Source organism: Clinocottus analis, unplaced genomic scaffold (assembly GCF_023055335.1).
Source record: "Clinocottus analis isolate CAN_PGR_092001 unplaced genomic scaffold, fCliAna1.0.p SCAF_15, whole genome shotgun sequence".
In the NCBI taxonomy this organism is placed as follows: domain Eukaryota; kingdom Metazoa; phylum Chordata; class Actinopteri; order Perciformes; family Cottidae; genus Clinocottus; species Clinocottus analis.
In genome coordinates, this window is record NW_027175876.1 from 11,570,990 (window position 1) to 11,588,831 (window position 17,842).

Below are 17,842 nucleotides of genomic sequence, written 5' to 3' on the forward strand. Positions count from 1 at the left end.
TTATTTTATTGTTTGAATTGTGCAAAATAAATATTACCAGAAAAAAAACAGCTTCTCATGTGTCTTTATCCTTATTGCAACATGTGTGGCATGAACATCCCTGTGTGACTCACAGAGGAACTAAAGGCAGATGACCTGCATATGAAGAAAGGAGAGGAGAGGACGGAGAAAAGGAGGCACGATAAGGGAACAGGGGAGCAGAGGAGTGCAAACATGGATTTAAATGTAAAACATGTCTTGGCTAATGTGCCTGCAAGCTAACAACAAACAACTGGTCTGCGGAGCTAAAACTAATGACGGAGCTGAGTGGTTGAGTTTTCACTCTGGACGTAGGGTCTAAATTTAACCCACAATTGTTTCCAGGCTCAGGAGAAACAGCATCCCACCCACATGTGAAGCAGACGCAAGATCAGGGGTCTTGTTCGGTTTGAGTCGCCATCAATCAGCTCGCACCGCGTCCCTTGCCAGCATTGCGTCATAGCGTACGTACTCCGATTTTAACAAGCCGAGGAAGTCATTTGGTGCCCTGGCAGCTCGAGTCGTACCACGTCGGGACTAATCAGATCTGAACAGATTGGAGGAAGAACATTCGGAGTTGCTCAATACCCCGGGGGTTGTAATCCCACGGTGTACAATCATGTTAGCACGCTACGGTCACTTGCATCTCATCACGATGCAAACATATATTGGCCCAGACCCACTATCGTAAATTATCTTTCTGGAGCACAAAGTTGCACCTCGAGGGATTCATTACGCTAAGAGTTTTACGTTCTCATGTAATCCTACTCTTGATAGTTTAATTCTTTGGATTCTTTGTCCGTAACGTGGGTATTTTGCAGGTTATCCATGAAGTCTCCTTTTGGTCACGATCAGACTTAATTTCTCATGTAAATGTAGGCCAGTTCAAACATGGACACCTTGACCCCTCACACCACATAATCAGTGCTTTCAGGACCGGAGCACTAACGTGAACCTTTAATGCGTTCGGGGGAACATTTGTCCAACGAGAGGGGCTCTTTTGCACCCAGGGCAGACATCTGAAACCTTTTCCTCGCTGACCTTCAAATATGGTGAGGTTCTTCAGGGACAGGGAGTGCTCCCAGTCCTTCAGGCGCAGGTCCTCTGTGATTGTGTTGAGGATTTCCATCTCGTTCCTCAGCTGAGCCTCCGTGTGGACGTGGGTCACCCATAAACTGCTGGTGTCCTCTGTTATGTTGCTGATCTGGATCTGGTCAGCAGGAGGACAGGCGGCGGGAGTGTTAACAGCTGCAGTAGTTAGTCACTTTGCTGCAGTCAGTGCAGTGTATGTACTTCATAAATGGTAACTTTGAGCTTTCAGCATGTTGCCACAATGAGTTTATAGTTGTTTTTTTCTGTGTAAACTACAATGCACCTGCAAGTCCTGTATCTTCAGGTGGTGAATACTGATGTCATTGCTGAAGGTGTGATTGACAGCTCCCACCGTCCAATTGACCTCGTCCAGTTTCTCATTCAGCCTGCTCACCTGTCCTGAGGTTTCCCTGACAGATAAATCAACAGAAGCAAACATTTTTCCTCTAATTCAATGTATTATATTACACAGAGTCTCTGTTGGGAGGGAATTACACTCCCATGCTTCAGAAATGACTTAAATGTGTACCTGAACAGGAGGTCCTGGTCGTGGAGCCAGGTGGAGGCTCGGGACACCTCCGCACTTAAGCCCGTCAGGTTCCTGCCGGTGGAGCTGCTGAGGGAGGACAGCCTGTCGTCCAGCTGCACGAGGTAGCCCTCAGACTGAAGAGAGTGAGCCTGGCTGCTCCTCAGCTCCACCTCCAGGCCCTGTGGGTGAAATAACTTTTAACTATCGCAGCAATTCATCAAAAGTATCACTTCATAAGAACTAACATGACAATCACAGCGAAACAGCACTGCCTGTTCAGTATTAATACTAAGCACATGTCTAGAAAGTGCATTTAGTATCTGAAACTCTTCGTATCTGTCACTGGATACTTTATTCATTTATTCCTTTTTGCCAGCCTTCTGTCGTACCTTGATGAGGATCTCCAGCCTCTGAAGCCAGTCGCTGTGGTTCTGGAAGAGATTCTCCAGCTTCCAGATGTTCTCCAGCAGGTCGGCCTGCGTGGACGCCTCGCCCAGGGTCGGCTGGAGCATCCGAGAGCGCTCAGACATCCGGGTCACGTTCTCCATCAGCACCTCCTGCCGCTTGGATGACACCTGGGAACGAGAGACTGGGGAGGGGAAGAGAAAGGAAAGAGAACGAGAGATTTGTTCTGGGTGTTGATTCACTGATCCCTCGGCCCACAAATTAAGTATCATTTACTATCGATCACTACTGTCAGCTTGGACCCAGCCAGCACTAACGCAGAGCAGATGTTGATTTAGTCGCTCGCTCTCATTTTGATTGTCTATTCTTGCTAAATGTATTGTTTTGTTAAATTATGGCCTGAATATTTTTGATGACTTCAAAACTAGTTTCCCGAGTTGGCTCACTGTGAGTCTCTCTGTGTTTACGACGGCATATTGTGGAAATTCATTTTGACCGATGTTTAAGTTGGCCGCTTCACGTCGATGTTCGTCCAATACTTGCAGGAGAGAGAGAGCATTAGCCCAGAATGGTAAAAAAAAAAGGAAGATATGACGTATATATTCAGTGATGGAAAGTAACCACGATAATTACTCGAGATCTACTTAAGTACAATGTAAAGGTACTTTTATACCAGTTCATACCTACTTCCTAGGGAAATGTTGTACATCTTACTCTACTAAATTAATCTGACAATTATACTTTTTAGTTATACTTTCTAGTACTTTGGAAATATGATGAACTTGGTAAATACAACACACTGTTAAAGATCAAACACAGTTTGTCATTTAAACAAAGTATAACAAATGTATTTTGTGACATTTTGGAGGAAGCCCAACGAGGAATTTACTTATATTTATATTGTAGTAGTGATACTTTAAATTAAGTAAAGGGTCTGAGTATTAATTTCTTTGTTTACCTATCCATTCAAATGACAAAAAAACCTCTAATTATGAAATCATGTACTTGTTATAATGTGTAATATGCTCATTTAACCTGAAATATACATTTACTTTGAGGGACTTTTTTTAAAGACAAATTGTGAACACACAATCTGAAAGAAACAGAGGGACAACATGTTTTCCTTTAAGAGTTTGTGGACATCATGATCTGAATTACACACATGTTTATTTAGCTGTTACATCACATTTGCCAACAGTTAACATGTAACTGATGCAGCTTTCTTGTCTTGCTTTTGGCTGTGGCATAAAGACCACGTCTCCTTCCTCTCTGTTCTCCACCGTCCATAATGAGAAAAAGCTCCTCGGTTTCATGTTATGTTGAGAGCCAGTTGCATGGTAACGGCTCGATAGCCTGGGAGATATTTTGAAACCAGATCCTCAGCGCTACGCCATGACGACATTCTCTCTGCGGGACAGCGGGGACCGATGTGTGCACAACTCCTCGAATGGAGAAAAAACTTGGGAGTAACTCGGGAAATGAGAGGAAGCAGATAATTCCCTTCACACATGCTACATGCTCTTCGACGTGGTTATGCCCCCAACAGTCCCATATCACAAAGTCTCTGAACGTTTCTGTGTCCACATCTGTTTGTGCGTGGCTCTGTGCGCTAGCATCAAGGCTACTAAACGTGTGCATGACCTCAGTGCAACGAAGATTGCTGCAAAGCCACAATGCTGCAAACAAACCATCTCAATTCCCCGCTCATTATGTGTGTTAGGTTTGTTCCTAATGACCTGAAAAACTAAATAAGCCCAAATCTCTCCACTACACAGAGCGCTTAATTGCCAAATGATGGTCTGTCAGCATCGGTGAACACACACGAATTATAGATCAACCAGAACGTGGATGGAGTTCCTCAGCAGGATGGTGCTTCAGAATGAAGAAGGACAGAAGAAGCTCTCGCAGACCGTATTATAAATCACTTCTTAGTTGCTTGATGTATAGTTCTCCTTCTCTCAGCTCATTTTTCACAGTCACTCGATTGTGAGCGTGATTCTGGTGGTTGATCCTACTTTTGTATTCCTTATTGTGGAAGTTGAGTCAAACCGTCAAGCTTTCCGAGCCTCGTTAACCAAGCATAATAAACCTGCTCATGCTCGCGGTCTCAACGGCACTTGGGCACCGCGGCAGTTTCCTTAAATACATCGGAGGCGCTTGCAGACTCGCAATTACTGCGAGGGTTTGTAGTAAGGCAAACCCCTCACGCCTCATTCGAACTTCATCAGCCCAATTGTGTAGCCCGACCTGGCGGGCGTAGCGTGGAGTTTTTAAGCTGTACGTCTCAATACGTCTCTGTATTGAAGGCAGAGGTAGGAAATGCACGGCCCGCCACTGATGTAATGCAAGAATGATTGTCGAACTTTTCTGAAATTTGTCAAGGGAACCACAGTGTGGGTTTTCTAATTCAAGGTGCAGAATTACATTTCTGAACCACAAACTGTTTTGGGTCTGTGGGTTCTCACAGTTCAGGACAAGTGTGTGCCATTAGAGTGAAGACATGTGAACGTATTATCGTATCTTGTTGCCAGAACGCCGTTTGAACAGATTTTCACTTACTTTGTTTCCTCTGATTACACCGCCTGAAGGAAGTATCAATCAGCATTAGAAATCCCTCTCCACTAAATGATGTCTGTTGAACTGCAGCTTTGTTAACATCTCTGCATACAATCAACCAGACCACAGAGATCAGGGAACAGAATGAAGATTGAAGGCTTTTCTTTTGACACCATCACTCCTAAAGCAGTAAAAAATGGATTGTTTTGGACATATTAACACTTTTTAAAGTTACCATAAAATAGTTGTCATTTCTTCGGGCAAAGTCAATGATTTTTTCACTCATTCAACAAAGTTTAAATGACCACAAATGGACATTTATTAAAATGTAAATGTTTAGAGAAGCTGGCGAACCGAAAATCAAACTGCAGCCGGTCAAGATGTCTAAAAACAGTCAGGAAAAGCCAGATCGCTATTTAACCTTCTCCTTCAGTCATCAACACTCATAATGTCAGACTGCTATTGCGTTACAACAGGAGAGATGAGCAGGTGTTCAGATGATGAGAACTTGACTGAAAGGAGAGACACATGTCTGACGAATCCATTTCAAACCTCTCAGCTCTGCAGGATGGGAAAGTCATCTCAAGTCATTGTTGTTTTTCCGTTCACTTCCTATTCTTTCCTCTTTATTTCACACACACACATACGGGCATTTATGGCAGCAATACGCAAAACAGATTAGTCCTAAATTTACAGCTTCATGGTTTTTGGGATTCTTCTTTGGAGTAGAGGACATTCATGAATCAAATGCTAGGAGAGCGGTCCAGCACGACAGCTGTGCTTCAGAGCTCTGGATCCATTCACTCCTCAATGCTGTTCAGTAACAGTTTGTTCCTCACAGGGCCGCGCTACGCGAGCACTGGATTCATATGCTTTGCAGCTTTTTATGTGTATTAAAGTAGTAGTATAGTTAGCACTTTCAGTGAACAAACATCACCTAAAAGAACAGTGCAAACGCTGGTCTAAAAGCTGGCATAGATGTGAATATTTTCAAATGACCAACATACTAACTTACAGTAAAGTGCGTAAAAGTGAATAGCTAACTCGTTCGCAGAATCATTTTTTTGGTCATTGTACTTTTCTGCAAACAACGAGATACGTTCAAAGTTGTGGATTCTGAACCAAAACCACGTTTCCTAAATACATGTCATGTCAGCATCGTATCACACGCGCGCACAATGTCACATGGTTCACGTTGTGAAACAATACGTTTTGTTTCGGCGACAAAATGACTTAAAGTTTGCTGAAAAGATCATGCTGTAAATGTTCCTCGTGTATATGTTCATGTGCAGTTCATTCAACCTCAGAAAGATTGGATCTGGAAGGCTGTCTTTTTGCTGCACAAAGACTCTTTGTAGTTTTCTCTGAAGCTCTTTCTTTTGACTCAAACACATATCTTGATATACTTGTGAGGACTTTCCTGAGTCTTCATTTGTTAGTTTCTTTACAGTGCATTTAACATGAACCTCAACCCCATCTCTCGCCCTCCCCTTAACCATAACCAGCCTAATCTTAACCCCCACTCCAACCGTAACCTCAACTTAACCTTGCCCTCACCCTAAAGCAAGTCTCCACCCTAAAATGTATTCATCTACGTGATGGAGATGAGCATTTCGTCCACATAAGGAAGGCGATCCCGCGCAATGTGACCGCGTGAACAGATTTATGTCCCTACAACATGGGTAAAACCCGGCCACACACACACTCAAACAGAAACGGCTGGACAGTGTCACGGGCAGACGGAGAAGACAGAGGGAAGTCTATCAGAGCTGCATTCCTCTGCGGGCACAGCCAAAGACAACATGGTGCCTCCATTTATCAGGCGGGAGGAAAAAGAGTACCATGAAATATTTCCTCTCTTCCTTTGATGTCCCAACTACACATTACACACACACACACACACACACACACACACACATCTTACAAAACATCTACGTCCACTTTTAAGTTCTCTCAAATGAAAACCAGCAGTTACAACGTTGTATTTGTCGTTTATGTTTTCTGTTTCTAGGTTTTGCTTTTCTGTTTGGTGGGTTCGTGGTCTCTTAAAAGCAGTTTATATATTTATAGTCACAGTCTTAAGTTCTGCTTTTATTGGCAGGTGCACACACAATTTTCCTGCAAGTCTGGTGCAGTATCATTAATAAGCAAGCCTTTGTTACTTACCCATCGTCATATTTCTGTGTTGACGGTGTGTCTTTAAGTTGACTCTCTTGTGTTTATTTCCTTTTGTGTCACGCCACATCAACTCCATATGCATATTACGCATATGGAGTTGATGAGCATGAATATAATTCGTCCTGTGTTTCTTTGATGGTCATGGTTTCTTCTAATCTAGTGTGATTTAATAAGGTCATCATCGGCATGAATGTGGTTGGGATCTGTACATGTTTCCATTCACACACATTCTCACTGGCTCTCTCTTAGGTTCAGAAAGGATTGTTTGTGTGTGTGAATAAAGACACGTTTAACCCGGTCTGTCCCTCTAAAGAACAAGTCTGTCGTGACCCCTGTCTCGTTTTCAAAATGTTATACAAGTTTAATGTCCCGCAGTGCTCTGTCGCCAAGCCTTTAGCCATGGTTACTAATCTCTCTTCCCAGCTCTCACAGGCTTTGTAATAAAGTAAAGTTTACCTGTGTGTGTGATGCCAAAGACGCATCATTTAGCTTTAAAGAGGACGGACCTGCAAAGATTCTTTTGTGTAGACATGTATCATAGATTATAATATGACAGCAGCAGTATATAATAATATATACATGAGCAGTGATTGCAAATAAATCCCAAACTACGAGACGAACCCGTCCACAGAGAACGAGAGGGGTAAAGTTCAGATAGCTCAAGGGCTGCATGGTGACGCACATTTAATCATCTATGTGTCTGTGAGGGTTCACGAGTGCACATGTTGAACATGTCCGTGGAACATTATGTATGCATTCTTTAAAAAACAACTTTTCCTATTTTTCCCCCACAAAACTTTCGATTAAACTGTCGAAAACGTTGTTTTAGGAATTCAACTTTTGTTTGCATAACTTTGTTTTTATTAAGTGTCAGTGTAAAAAGTCTACTTTCTCTCTGGCGACAAAACATTCATCAAAAGCACCATTAAATAACGACTGTCCTCGTGTTTGCGTCCTCCTCAAACAGATTGTGAATGCATCTTCAGCACAAGCAGCATGGCCATGTATGTACATATATGTACATGTATGTACATGTAAATATACATGCTGTTTATTTGTGGCAGAGTTCAATGCACCGTTGGAAAAAAAGAAAATCTCTTTAATGAGAAACACGTCGGGCTGGATTGTTTCATCGTGGAATCGGACACAAATCAGACTTTTCGAAAAAAGAAAAAAAAAAGTCTGTGCTATTTAGGAACCACACTTAAGTTGATTGGCCAATTTGAGTTTCTTTGTGTGTGGCAAGAAGAGAAGATGAGGTGTTTGCAAAATATATATTCTTCTTCTTTTTTTTTTTGTAAACTCGCAACATTTTCAGTGCACGCAAATCCTGACCTCACCACAACTGTGGCTCACAAAATGCACGAAACAATGTGAACATAATTACTTTGATTATATGTGTTCATTGATCCGTCATCCAGAATGCTCGACTATAAATTAACCCCGGCGCTGTACACTTTGTGGTATAACCCCTGAAAACACCACAATAAAGAAGCATAAATGAGCAAAAGACATTATTTGTACACAGGTCTGTCATCGCTGGACCTCCATGAAAGAGTCAGTCACTTGGCTTAAAGATTTGTGCCACAGCTTCAGAGCCTCTACCGGCTTCCTCCTGCTTTGATACTGACCTCCAGACAGACCTGTATCACAAAGGAGAAGCAAGTGAACTTGAGATGTTTTTGACTTGACTTTAACCAGAACATCTTCTTGGAACAAAGCTTCTGCAAACATGCCGCGACCTCCTAGTCGTCCAACCCAAACACAGAAACAATCAAATCGCCAAAGCAAACATTCTTGTGAGTTGGGTCTGGTGTGTGGAGTACCTGCAATGACCCTTCTGAATGAAGCATGAAGGGACTTAGCGCCTTTGAAAGGGTGTATGGTTGCATCTAATATGCAATTTGGACATGTCACATGTTATTGCCACAGCGTGGACATGAGTTGGGCGCAGCAAGGTTACACCTCTACTTTCAGCTTTGCTGCAGAAACAACTTCCTGTCTTGGCTCTGATCGTTGGCACCTGCAGGTATTGTGCATTGCATACTCGTCTATGAATGTTTTAGCCGGGCTTCAACAACTTCACTTGTCTCTGTGAAATAGCTGAAATGACTTCAACATTCGCAGACCATGTAATGTAACTCGAAAATACAAATCCAATTCAGTGCAGGTTTTTATAACTGAACAGCCAGAGCTGTAAGCGATCTGACCTGCAAGGAGGATGAGAAGAAAAGCAACCTGGAGAAATATTCAAACAGCTGGTACTCAGTTAAAAATAGCCAATTTACCACATGTGTCTGCTACCGATGCTCTAATCTATGAAAGTTATATGTGTAATCTGTTGTGTTAGGCAACCATTTTCAATATCCCTCTCATAATGAGATCAAATAATGAAGTCAGTTATGGACAGCACATCTGTCAGTGTTTGAGTGTGTTTGAGTGTAAGTGAGAGACACACAGCGATACCACTCACCTTCAACCAGACCGAAACCAACCCACATCCCACTTCACTTTGAGGGGATGCCAACGGCAGGAAGGAGGGAAGGAAATAAAGAAGAAAGAGTCTTTTTGTGAACTTCAGACCGAAAAGTCTCCCAGCAGCGAATGAGAATGAAATGGCAGGATCTTTGACATCAGACAGGCCAAAACCTGTTTTTCTTGAGGTCACATCAAAAGGCAGCCATTATGTCATTTTAAATGGATGACTGCAGAAGGCTAGATCCAGATCCGGAGTTAAGCTCAATTACCATTAACTGGGTTAAAAGACAAAACCTGTGTGAGATGAGCAAAGTATTTTGTCTATAGTAGAAGTATTTGGTCTTTTGACCTTTTGAGTCGAAGCTAATGGTTCTGTAGATGGAGGACCGAGCAAAAAAATGCAAATGGAAAAGCAACTCGCCAAGTTTGACCTCTTCAGCACCAACGAGGAGGAGGGCGAAGACAGGTTTTATGGGAAATGTGGCCTCGGTAAACCACCGGTGTCGCATCCAATCTGTCGGTGCGAATACGATCGCTTTGCTTTTCAGCTAATATAAACGCGCATTAAAATGAATTTGACAGTGACGCATTAATGTTCAAAGTTATTGTCTGCAATGTGGCTCCATCTGAAGAAAACTGATTAAAGCTATTTGGTTGTGATTCTTCGGGAACGGTGCCATGATCACTCCGACCACATGTCTGGCACGGGTTCATGAACCCGGGCTCACACCGCTGCATGCAACCCCACCGCTGAGACGGGTTCATGCTTAGTCATCGCCCGGGTCTGCAGCCGCAGCTACATACAGTAAACATCCCTGTTAAACCACAGAATTACACTCGCTGTAACATAAATATCATTTCTAAACAGAAATGTTGAATTTTAGTTAGAGTTTACAGGCTGAAATGTTGAAAAGCTGCAAATTCAACGAGGCAGATGCTCGTGGGGGAAGACGTGTAATCTGTTTGTTTATTTAGTCATTTTATGGAGGGTTAAACAATAATGTCTCCGCACTACTGCAGTCATGTTGTCGTGTTTCTCTGGGAGAGGTCGTGTGTGCGCGAAGTTCAAGCTGTAACTCAGCTGCAGGAATGTCCGAATGAAGTGACAGCAGAGGCGGCGGAGGGGCTTTTGTTTGATTTCTAAGCGTGGACCCTGTCTGATGTTGCAGACATCAAAGTGAGACTCTTGCTGTGAGAGGCTGAATGACTTAATAATGTGTGTGTGTGTGTGTGTGTGTGTGTGTGTGTGTGTGTGTGTGTTTCTATAATAGAACCTGTTTTCTGCCTCTTGTCGAGGTGTCTGTGTGTTTCCTGCAGTGACGTTGGTGGCATTTAAATGAATGGATCAACTCACTTTCCTCCCTAAAACCAAAGGTCTAAGTTTCTCTAACCTGCATTTAGATTATTAAATGCTATAAACGCGTGACATGAAGTCAAGTATGTCGTTGACTTGATGGTGTTTTATGTATTTTTTAAAACACAAAATGCTTATCTATAAGTAAATATCCCCTCACGAAAAACTGTATGGGAAAATACCAGCAATTAAAGTCTGGACTTTAAGTCTGGACTATGTTAAACTCATGTTCTCCCTCCCTGACATGTTTACTGTCCCACTCAGAGAAGCACTAGATTGTCTGCTCCAGAGTCTCACCACCTAAACAAACTGCTTTACAGCCACCGTAAAGTCCACCTAACTGTAACACGTATGCAAACAAAGCAGTTGCGGGTTAATTTGACAAAGTGACACAAGAAACACACATGTTCAAACACTCTCTTCTTATCCAAAAATATTACAAATCCACAGTAACTCAAAACCAGATTTTTTATTTTACATTTTAAAAAGGTACCATGCTCAGTATTTCGTCAAACTGCATCATGCAGCGACACTGAACAGCGTTTCCACGCAGCAGGTTGGGACTACAGACATTGATTGGTCACTGTTTCCTCCACTTTTCTTATCAACGGTTCAATTCCTCTGTTTCCAGCTGTCGCTCCACCAAACCCAGTTGGACAACAACCACTAAACACGGCGACGCCGGCTCTCCTAATTTCATGTAGTTTGTTTCTTTGGACTTCACTGAGCCACAGCTATTGATGTGTGTGTTTCACACACTTGAGTTCAGTCTTTGGAATCTGTTGTTGCTGAATTAGTCCGCTCGTAAAATCAAAAATAAAACTGATTTCGACGTCTGCTATCACGCTCTTGAAATCCCTGAAGCTTAAAAAACCCGTCGCTTTTTATGGCGCGCCGCATCACTGAGGCCTGCTGCTTTTATTTGAGGTATTTACGCACTGCAGTGTTCACTTCATTGCACCTCATGAACTTGTTTGGCTTGAAGCTGAGCTGAATGTGTGAAGCTCTGCATGTTTACAACTTTTCAAAGCCAGGGTGTCATCTGGGTATGATAAGGTGTTGCATTAGAATAGATCTTATTACAAAAGACAACAGGGGTCAAGTGAGAACTGCAAGGACTCGAGCGAAAGGGATGTACAGTATCTGAAAGTCCAATCAAGAAGAACTAAGTACCAACTTCACCTGTGAGACGTATATAGCATATGTTAGTAATACAACTTCCCAGAAGTGTGATGTAATGTCCGTCATCACTATTTGTTCCACTTTATTTCTAGAAATTCAGTTTACATCAGCAGGACGGGAGGTTCTTATAGTTATTGAGGCTGGGTGCCAAAAACAACCTCTGTACGATAACAACCTCTTTAAAATGAACAATTATTGCGTACCGAAGGAATGACTGAAGCCCCCAAACCTACAGGCAATCAAACGAAACATACACAGCAAAAATGCATCGACTCAAAAAAACTTTATCCTCAGAGAGAGAAAGAGAGAGAGAGAGAGAGAGAGAGAGAGAGAGAGAGAGAGAGAGAGAGAGAGAGAGAGAGAGAGAGAGAGAGAGGGAGGGAGAGAGAGAGAGAGAGAGAGAGAGAGAGAGAGAGAGAGAGAGAGAGAGAGAGGGAGGGAGAGAGAGAGAGAGAGAGAGAGAGAGAGAGAGAGAGAGAGAGAGGGAGAGAGAGAGAAAGAGAGAGAGAGAGAGAGAGAGAGAGAGAGAGAGAGAGAGAGAGAGAGAGATCTCCAATTAGTCTTGACATGTTAATGGCTTGCGTTTGACTTTGACTACTTGAATGAGGCTGTGCCCTGACTTTTAGGACCCCATTTGTTCAAGAAAAGACTGACTTTTCTGTGTGTGTGTGTGTGTGTGTGTGTGTGTGTGTGTGTATCCTCTTATGATACGACTCCTACTGGGAACGCTGGATCCTCTCCAGACTCTTTTCTATACAGAAAGGACGACGGCCGCGCACAGAAACTCATTAGAAAAGGCTTTATGTTCTGAGAGTCAATTTAGGGGCCCTGCAACTGTGTGTGTGTGTGCGTGTGTGTGTGTGTGTGTGTGTGTGTGTGTGTGTGTGTGTGTGTGTGTGTGTGTGTGTGTGTGTGTGTGTCATGAATGTGGTTTGCGGCTCTGCACATCACTGAGTATTCTCTATGTGCACAAATCACTGTGCGGGTGCTCTCGTGTCGGTAGGAATGTGTGTCTTTTTATGTATTTTGTGTTCATGCCAGTGTGCAGATTTAGGCATTTTGTGAGGAGGGTTTTCGGCGATGGCGTGTGTAATTAAATGCTCGTGTGCATGTGTTTTTATTTGCATTCACGCTCGCACTTCTCCACACATGCATGAGGGTTTTGTGTCTCTGCGTCTATAGAGACGTGAAAAAGTAAGTGTCTCTTCTGGCGCATGCTCTTGGTCCATGATGGAGGATGTCTCGCCGAGGGATTTATCACCCGTGACGAACGCAAGCAGACGGAGAGATCAGAAACACTTTGTCTTCAGCGGCAAAAATGTTGATCATTTTCACAGGGGTGTGGTTTAAGACCTTTAAAGCGCCTCTTTAAAGCTGTTAGGAGTGGCACTTCTTGGTGTCAGATTTATTCTCTGAATGTTCTTCTGAGGACAAACTTAGCCTGACACATCTGGTCTGCGTTAAAGACATGTTGTGAAAGAGCGTGTGCTTTCTGGAACAGCCTCAAAGTAATCTAGAGGCTGTGGTTTGGGTAAAATTAGTCTGCATTATTTTTCTGTTGGTCAAGTATGTCGATGTCTCCTCTGACCTGCAAGTGAGCCACAGACCCAATAGTTAGAGGTTTTTAATGGGAGAGTAAGTATCCCCTTCAGCAAAGAATATCTTCCGGGGTTGTACCAAAAATATATAGAATTTGATCAAAATGGTTAAAGACAGTCCCTGAAATAAAATAGATATAAAAAAAGACACTTGTGAAACTGATCCCGAGCCCAAAACTGAGGTTCAGGTTAAGGTTGAATTATAATTTCTCAAGTGTAAAAATGTGCAGTCTTTATCATCAACAAACACCCTTTTATCTAAGCTTTTGACCTTAAACGTCGCAGCTCTACAGAGTAGACGAATCCATGAACAAGTCCACAGGTTGAGGTTCATTCAGACACGGGTCTCTTAAGAGACACATGTTTTTAGATCGCAGAGACAGAAAAAACATTGACAAAATGACTTGGAATTGCGTCCATTGGTTCAACATACCATGGGAACCAATGTTGTACAATTTACATTTCAATGTGAGTTGTATTTTTTGGCAAAGTGCTGCAATGGATGATGATTTGTCTCACTATCACTCTAAAACCCTAAAAGATTTTGAAATCGGGGGTTGCATCGCACACGGAGACTCTCCACAGATGTTCTTCTGTCTAATCTCAAACACGCACACACCGCGAGGTTTAAAAAACGATGACACATCACACACACACACTTAAAATATTACGACGATCGTGCCAGAGGGAGAAATGCTCCACCTCACAGGACTTCATGGGGAAGAAGATACAAAACAGAGACTGGCGTGCTGCTTCAACGTGTCGTACTAATGCGTTGCAGTGAGACAAAAACTAAAGTGAAAGGTCTGGATGAGAAAGGGTTGGAGAGATGAGGTCTGTGATCTAAGAGACGCTTCAGAGATTGTAACGTTGTGTTCTCCAATATCAAACACATGTGTACACACCTTTGTTGTGAGTTGTGAAGCTTTAACATGTTTTGAAAAAGTGGCTTGCAAACAAGAGACTGAATGAGATTACAAAGCGGCGTCACGCCGACTTCACAGCCTACTTCATGCTGATTGCATGCACGCCCTTTTCTTTAAGTGTGAATGCAACCAGTGAGAAGACTTTTCTTGCAGAATAAGATAGTATTATAAACAGGGGGGTCTGCAAAAATCCAAAATCCAATGGAAAAAAATCCCCCTGGCTAACCAGTGCATCATCTCTGGACCGCTCCGTTGTGATCCCACTCGGAAAGTACTGACGTGATCGTCCAGATTTCAACTCTCATATGTGGAATATTTGAAATGAATCAAACACCCATGTAGCGGCCCCACTGCGAACAGACGGGATCTGTAAAAGCACATTCAACAGCAGCAATCGGGGTCCCAGACCAGATTGTTGCTCATGGTCACGAGGGCTGAGGCGATGTGACCTCATGACCACGGCTTTCCATGGAACACACACAGAATATTTAACTAAACCAACTGCTGAGGACCGAGCACAATATCATTGTAGCAGGAAAAGTTGATGTAAAACACCAAAAATAATGATGCTAACAAATGCGGTTACCCAGTTACTACAAGGGCCTGAGACCAAAATAACCCCGCGTTGTTTCAGGGCTCGGGGGCCGACTCCGTATTCATGCTTGGCAATAACATTTCTGTTGCCTATCACTAAAAAACACAAACTCAAGCTCATAGATTTCGTGGCTTTAAAGAGAAATAACAAACCCACCCATCATGTTTTCCAGCAGTTAACTGGCTGAGGAAAAAAAAAAAAAAAACACAACCGTGCCAAACCTGTGAGCAGCATGTTTGCTGGAAAACATGACTCAGTTGCACCTACAGTACAGTATAAGCTGCAGAGAGGCATGTCGGCAGCGCGTCAAGACCTGCAGCGTGTGGGAGGAAAATAACCAATTTCCTCTACCATATCTGTAAAATGCAAAAGTATAAAAAAAAGGTGTACAAACTAGACTTTATTTTGTGGATTATGCCAACAGTGATGCATGCAGACGATGTCCCGGGTAGCTCCTATGAAATCACTACATGTTTGTCTTAATATGGTTCTTTATTACTGGAGCACTGATGGCATATGACAGAGATACACTCATCCTCATTCTCATCCTCATCATCATCAGAATGGGAAGAGTGTTTATCGGATGTATTAAGGGGCGGCGGACCTTGAGACGATCAGGGCCGCCCGCCCAGAAGAACAAACGCCACCAAAACCAGTCGACTGCCCCAAGAGGAGCGGGAGGAGAGCCGGGATGGATGCTACGCTAACCCAGCTAGGACCTGAAGCTATTCCCCTGCAGTCTGCCTCTGGCTAGTAGTGTGAGTGAGTGTTCACATCTTGAAAGGGACCTGGTGCCACTGTGGCCTCCCGGGTCAAGCTGCACTTGACGGGCGGATCGTAGGAGAGCGGAGGACTCGAGTGGGACGAGAGGAGGTGGACTCGGTGTTCACATCAATGATGCTTGAAGCTCAAACATAGTCAAAGTTAATGGACAATTTCCCTGATGTCCAATTGTTTATATAAAGATATTGGTTGTCTTCCCAGAGAAGTGTTTTGTTGCTGCTCCTTACATTCCTCGTCATGCAAGTAAAACAAAACTACGACTGTTTTGTTTGCCATCTTTTTTTGTGTCGCAACGAGGCCACAACTGCATTTTTTTGTGCAACCTGGTGTTGCATAATGACAATACATTATCCTTGAATCCTCACATGGAAAATGGATATATATCACTGAACTTATACAAGACCAAAACGATTTAATTGCTCCAGAGTTTGAGTGATCTCCATGAAGCTCTTCAACACAGATATAAAATGTTTAAATCCAGCTGAACCCTCCTTCCTGAACACCCACAGAAATCAGCCTAAGTCTGGAAGGCCATATACTGTATGGGCCACTCACAGGCTGTTAGATGTGTTTGTTGGGTGTTTGGGTGTTTTTATAATCAAGCTATTTTAATAGACCCAAGAGTTATCTTTAAATGCACCGTATGAGGACAGTGCTAAAGAACTGTTCGATAAAAGGTTCGCAGCAATTGCAGCCAAGAGGAGTTGTGGTTTCCAGCAATGCAACCAGATACTGTAGCTAAAGATCACTTGAACATTAATAATGTGATGCTCTGAGAGACACCAAAATCAGCTTCCCACTTTTAATCCCAGAATTTAGGCAATGAGAATTATAATTTGTCACAAGTGACTGTTAACAGTGAAAGAGCATAAACAACGAAAAGATGTTATCTAGGTCAAAACTTGTTAAATATAATTTATAATGTAATAATTTCCTTTCTCATTTATTCTGGTTTCGGTTCTTTTTTATTTAAATTTGAACCTAATCTGAATTCTAATGTTATGCAGGACACTGTCCAGGACATTTCGAATGTTTTAATAGCTGAAATGACCACTGACATGAAATGTTCTCTGCTTGCAGGTAAACGCTTAAGAATAAAATACAAAAACGTGGTTAAAGCTCTGCTCAACAGTCCCCCACACAGAGAAAGAGACTCACAACCTGTGCACACATGTGGACTGAAACGCTGTCATGCACTTGGCATTGAAACAGCTTTCTGGCTCTTCCCACTGCAATTAAACACGCGTGAGTCGCCCAGCGTCTTAAGAATGAAGCAGTCAACTTCAATCAGAATACAAGTACAAAAAGAAGTACACCGTTCAGTCAATCGTCGCAGTCAACAGCTTCCTGATTAAATATGAGGTAACTCTAACGCGCGAACAGGACCCGAAGAAGGAAAACCATGCATGGAAACTCACTCTGCGTTGGTAGCGTGTAAACTGCGTGCTCAGCGCAGGCTGCCGGCCTGTGACGGGAGTCTGGACACGTAAAGTGAGAAGGGAGGAAAACTGTTCTCGCTCAGGTACTAACGCAGGCCAGACCACTGGCTTTCTGGGACATCAAGTCTTTAAGACTTACATCATGCCAACCCGTCGGCTCGGTCGGCATGCACAGTGGACTTGTGTGCAGCTTTCATGCTGAAGAGACCAAACATGTGGATTAAGTAATGTTCCTCCTCTTGAGCGGCGTCAGCCCAAACAAGACAAACTACAAAGACAAACGCCTCTCCAGCAGGCGCCTCGATGATAAAAGTCTGGGTCCTGGCTCCTGGCTATCACGGGAATGAAACACGTGACCTTTCAACTCCGGGCCAATCTCTCTGCTCCTCATTAGAGCTGTTAAAGCTCTGTCCTATTCCAAGATAAGCTTGGGGGAATAATGGACTGATAAGGCAGCTCTTAACCTCATGATGAATAGAGCAGGACTCCTCTGTTTTTTTCATCGTGCTTCCACGAGTCTCTGTTTGTATTCATCACTCCCCCCTCTCCTCCTTCACTCGTCCACAAACTAAGATTTAGGCTCACGTGTGCTGACACAGAAAATACCATATTGTATGTAATCTTGCCATGAGTGCAGATGTGTTCAACCCAAGATGAGACGGGATCCTGCCGGCTATGATATATGGATGTGTTTGAATTCACGGGAGAC

At 43.1% G+C, this 17,842-nt stretch overlaps 1 protein-coding gene across 1 annotated transcript in view; it reads right to left on the minus strand.

The window, feature by feature from the left end:
• scara5 (scavenger receptor class A, member 5 (putative)) overlaps positions 1–17,842 on the minus strand; it is a 54,572-nt gene that overhangs the window by 27,453 nt on the left and 9,277 nt on the right. The window contains exons 3-6 of the mRNA XM_068577342.1: positions 2,029–2,228; positions 1,640–1,818; positions 1,394–1,520; positions 1,060–1,228 (exon numbers count right to left, since the gene is read on the minus strand). Coding sequence (XP_068433443.1) covers positions 1,060–1,228; positions 1,394–1,520; positions 1,640–1,818; positions 2,029–2,228 — 675 coding nt within the window. The remainder of the gene's footprint in view (positions 1–1,059; positions 1,229–1,393; positions 1,521–1,639; positions 1,819–2,028; positions 2,229–17,842) is intronic.